The sequence below is a fragment of the Peromyscus californicus genome, unplaced genomic scaffold (assembly GCF_007827085.1).
Source record: "Peromyscus californicus insignis strain IS unplaced genomic scaffold, ASM782708v3 Scaffold_15__1_contigs__length_86483966, whole genome shotgun sequence".
Classification (NCBI taxonomy): domain Eukaryota; kingdom Metazoa; phylum Chordata; class Mammalia; order Rodentia; family Cricetidae; genus Peromyscus; species Peromyscus californicus.
Genome location: NW_026294447.1, coordinates 33,308,713 through 33,313,400, shown reverse-complemented (window position 1 = coordinate 33,313,400; position 4,688 = coordinate 33,308,713). Strand labels below are relative to the sequence as shown.

Sequence of the window (4,688 nt, the reverse complement as noted above, 5' to 3'; positions counted from 1 at the left end):
GAGCTGAATGAGGACAACAAGACATGCTGACGTGGGGGGAAGCCCAGGTGGCTTCAACCCTACACAAAGAACGACAGGATGACAGCGGGAGAAAGTCTTCACCAGGGAAAAGCACGTCAATTGGTTGTCCAATACCAAATGGTTGGCCCTGAAAACATACATACAAGTAACACACAGACTGAACAGGTTATATTTAGGAATGTCTATGTATATTCACATACATACATACATACATGGAATAACAATTAATAGAAAAAGGAGGCCATTTGTAAGAGAGCAAGGAAGGGCATATGGAAAGGTCTGGAGGGAGGAAAGGGAAGTGGGAGATGATACAATCTCTAAAGTAAAAAAAATATGAATGGACTCGAATAGAAACTCAAGGACAATTTTATTAGAGTTTAAAAGAAAAACACCTCAGGACATGTAAATCTTAGCAGCTGCCCAGAGAAAGAGGGAGCAAAGAAAAAAAAAAAAAGACCGTGCCATTTGAGTTAAGAAAGCACTGAGGTCAGACACTAGGTGGCAGGCAGCCACAAGGCAGGGAGAGGAAGCTTTAGAGAAAAAGTAAAATAAAATAAAATAAAATAAAATAAAAAGCCCATAGCATTGTAACCGGCTCCAAGACCTTCTTCATACAACCGACTCCATGATGGAACTATCAAGCAGGCCATAAAACTCAGCATGTAGTAGACAGCATCACCTGCCAAAACAAAAACAAAGACCTAATCCACAAAAATCCATAGTTCTGGGAAAGTCTCTAAATGTACTACCCTTGTTTTTTTGGCTTCTGTAGTTCTACTTCTGGCTAATTGCAGGATGTCAACCCAGGGATGGTTTTTTTTGTTTGTTTTGCTTTTTGTTTAAAAGCTCACCTTAAGAAAGGGCTACACTAGGATCTCAAACACCCAGCATAGTCATTGGCTGGCTAACTGAACGAAAAGGAGGACATGACTGCTCCCAGGTATGGTTGAAGAGAAGGATTTTATTGTAGATATAAGGGAAAGTATAGCCAGAGGCATCTGGAAGGGTCCAGACTGAACCTGGCCATGAGATGTGATAGGGGTTAGAGGAAAAGCGAGAGAGAAACGGGGAGAGAGCAAGCAAGCAGATCAAGAGAGGAGCAGAGGGCCACGAGAGAGAGAGAAGAACCAACAGAGTGTATGGCCAAAATGGCTGGTTTATATAAGAATTAGAAGCTGGGGAAAGGGAAGGGAAGCCTAGCCCCTGGGCTGGAGAGGTGACCAGGTGAGAAGCGCTGGGAGGAACCATAGAAACTGATAAGCCTTGTTCTAGGTCTCTTTGGGACCTGACACTAAGACTTTCTATTGCCTTAAAACCATGTCTGAGCACTCTTCCCTGGTGGATAACCCACACTGGCATTAAAGAAGCAAACTTAGGTTCTGGCCAGCATCCTGAAGCGAGAGCTAGAAGAAAGGAAAGGAAAGTTCACAACTTTCTGAGCCAGGACTCAGAAGAGTGAGCAGACCCAGCCAAACTTCATGACAATTCATAGGGGCTAAGCTAGGGCAGAAGGAATTCTGGGATGGAAAAACATAGTTCATTAAAGGAAAAATTAATTTGCCTATGTCTTTGGACTAAGGTGAATCTGACTTCCTCAGGGTGGTCCTGCCTTCTGGAGGCATGAATTCATGAACCCGCCCAACTCTATTAATTTAAAGTCTGAGTCAATCACATGTCTTCACCTAAAGGTCAGTCCACAGGCCTGGGCACACGTCTGTCCCTTTCATCTTAATAAAACTCTTGTTAGCGGATTCTGTCGTGTTTCATGACATTTCCTCGCAGGGTAAGAGCGCCGCAAAATAACTAACAATAACAGTAGCAGAATTACAGTTATGAAGTAGCAACAAAAATAATTTTATGTTTGGGGTCACCACAATATGAAGACTTTATCAATAAAGGGTCGCGGCAATAGGAAGGTAGAGAACCACTGGTCTAGGGAATGGTACTCAGGGGCACAGTGTTTGACCATCACCCATGAGTTCCAAGGGCAGATATCAAGTAAGAAAAAAAAATTTGCCTGGAGAGATGGTTCAGTGGTTAAGAGGACTTCAGTTCAACTTCCCAGCACTGATACAGTGGCTCATTACCATCTGTAACTCCAGTTCCAGGGGAGTCAAGACTTTTTTCTGACTCCCCTGAGCACGTGGTACACATACATATATGCAGGAATTCATACACATAAGTCTTTAAAAATAGAAAAAGAAGGCACTGGAGTGGTTGGGAACAGAGCTACATTATCATTCCGGCTCATTCCTACTCTTTTTTTTTTTTTTTTTTAAGATTTATTTATTATGTATACAGTATTCTGCCTGCATGTATCCCTGCAGGCCAGAAGAGAGCACCAGATCTCATTACAGATGGTTGTGAGCCTCCACGTGGTTGCTGGCAATTGAACTCAGGACCTTTGGAAGAGCAAGCAGTGCTCTTAACCTCTGAGCCGTCTCTCCAGCTCCTCATTCCTACTCTTAATGTTAAATTCCTGACCCCCCCGCCCTACAAATTAGGACAGTGAATCACTATGTATTACAGGGCTGCCCTCCAATTCTCCATCCTCCTGCCTCAGGCCTTCCAGTGTTGGGATAACAGGCGTGCGCTACCAACCGGCAAGGCGCACTTTGGGGACCCGGGCCACAAAATGCACTGCAACCGATGTCCACTGAGAAAAGTGTTTGTATTCTACCACGGGGCTTGGATTCTTCAAAAGAAAAGAAAATTACATGTCCGGCCGGGATAACTCAAATTAAACGCTAAAATGAGAATATAACTTTATGTCCAGTCTACTTGCCGGGAACAAATTTTTTTTTTTTTTTAAAAAAAAAACACTGAACGGTGAATTGGAAGAAAAATTCCTCCAAACTCACTAAGCAGCTTCTCCCTTCAGAACTGTATTTGACCGAGAAGGAACCCTCCTCCCGGTGGGCGGAGCCTGAGACTAACAAGTGTGGCCCGGAAGGGTCAAACTTAGTCGACTCCCGCCGCGCTGAGCGAGCTCCGGGGAGAGGGGTGCCAACCGTAGTCGGCCTTTCCCACGCAGAGCATCACGGGAGGAGGGAACGCCCTCCCTGTGGAGAGCCACAAGGCCCACGTGCCGCCGTGGCGCTCGCGGCCTGGCTCCCAGGCCGTCGGCTCACTCCAGCCTCGTCCAGGCGGCGCGAGGGGTGCGGCGGTCTGTTTCCGGGAGTCCCCGGAAGACGCTGGGTGACGCCATTTGCGAGCGTGCCAATCCCGGGCACCGGAGGGCGGGCTCTTCGGATTTGAATTCCAGCGCTGCTGCTGTCTGTCCGTGTGGAGGGAGCGAATGCCGCCGGGGAGCCGAGCGGGGCTCGTGTCGGTGTCTCCTCTGCGGTCCCGCGTGTCGTCCCTCCCCGGGCCTCCGCGGGCCTGCCGCGCAGCGGGCCCTGGGGCGCTCGGGCCCCTGGGCTGGGAGCCGAGCGGTCGCCACGGCCTCGGGCTGCTGCCTGCCCTGAGGTAGGTCCGCTCTGTTCCCTCCGTCCCACCCCCGCCCGGCGCTTCCGCGTTCGCGATCACGCCGGGTTCGCACGGACGGCCGCGCGCGGACCTGGCTGCTGGGGCGCTCTAGACATTTGCTCTCAAGTCAGAATTGTCGGGAGCCATAGCGTGTCGGTGCCCCCCCCCAACCCTTCAGCTCCGGGCCCAGCACTCCAGAGAGACTTCCGCTCACCCTTTCTTGGGATTGAATCCCAAGCTTGTTGCAGGCTTTTGTTTTGTTTCTGTTTTTCGAGACAGGGTTTCTCTGTGTAGCTTTGCTCCTTTCCTGGAACTCACTCGGTAGCCCAGGCTGGCCTCGAACTCACAGAGATCCTCCTGCCTCTGCCTCCCGAGTGCTGGGATTAAAGGCGTGCGCCACCACCGCCCGGCAATTGTTGCAGGCATCTTTAGATGTTAGAAAAATTATTTGAAAAATGGAAAGCCCCCTCGTCCGTTCCTTAAAGGAAAAAAAAAACTGTTTACAGCCAGGTGCATTTGTTGTTGATTTTTGAGGCTATAGTTTAATTGCATTTCTCCCTTCCTTTTACTCCCTGCAAACCCTCCCTTACACACACACACACACACACACACACACACCTCTTTACTCTCCTTGAAATTCAGTGGTTCCTTTTTCACCAGTAACAATTGCATGCATATATGTGTGCACATATCTATCCCTCGATATAACCTGCTGAGTCCGCGAATGTGTGTTTTCAGAGCTGATCTATTTTTGTTTTGTTGTTTGGCCATGTTTAGGGAGCATGGCAGTGATCCCTAGACACCATTACCAAAATTCTAATTTTTGTATCATTTCGTTGGGCGGTAGCTGTGCCCTCTTTGGGCTCACATCTTGGGATTGGTTCATTAACATATCCACAGCATCTTGAGGTTCATTAGCGTATTGGCGCAGCCCTGGGCTAGGCTCGCATCTGGGTGGCCTTTCTCTTTTTGCCATCATTATTTCAAGTTGCACAAAATGGCTTTTAAGCTATGTTCCTTACAATCACCTTTAGGGTTGCTTATTATTGCAATTTAAGTTTGAACCTTGGGTCGCCCAAGCTAGGCAGGCAGCAAGCATCTGCCACTGCGCTGTAGCTTCCTGTTTACCTTTTCTTTTGAAACAGGGTCTGTTGTTGACTTGGCTCCGTGCCCCCTTGGAGACCTGGAACTTTCCGACC

At 48.3% G+C, this 4,688-nt stretch overlaps 1 protein-coding gene across 1 annotated transcript; it reads right to left on the bottom strand.

The window, feature by feature from the left end:
- Window positions 1-468: 468 nt before the first annotated feature.
- LOC128110619 (translation initiation factor IF-2-like) lies at window positions 469-4,465 on the bottom strand. Its single transcript, XM_052738255.1, has 3 exons — window positions 4,358-4,465; window positions 2,883-3,597; window positions 469-700 (listed from the first exon to the last, which is right to left on the bottom strand). Exons 1-2 carry the CDS (start codon window positions 4,463-4,465, stop codon window positions 2,983-2,985), a joined length of 723 nt encoding a protein of 240 aa, XP_052594215.1. The 3' UTR covers window positions 469-700; window positions 2,883-2,982.
- Between the last annotated feature and the right edge of the window lie 223 nt (window positions 4,466-4,688).

Coding starts and splice junctions, on each gene's coding strand:
- LOC128110619 (XM_052738255.1), bottom strand. CDS start 4,465: ATGGCAAAAAGAGAAAGGCCACCCAGATGCGAGCCTAGCCCAGGGCTG. Junction 3,598..4,357: donor TAATGAACCAATCCCAAGAT/GTGAGCCCAAAG, acceptor GCAAATGTCTAG/AGCGCCCCAGCAGCCAGGTC.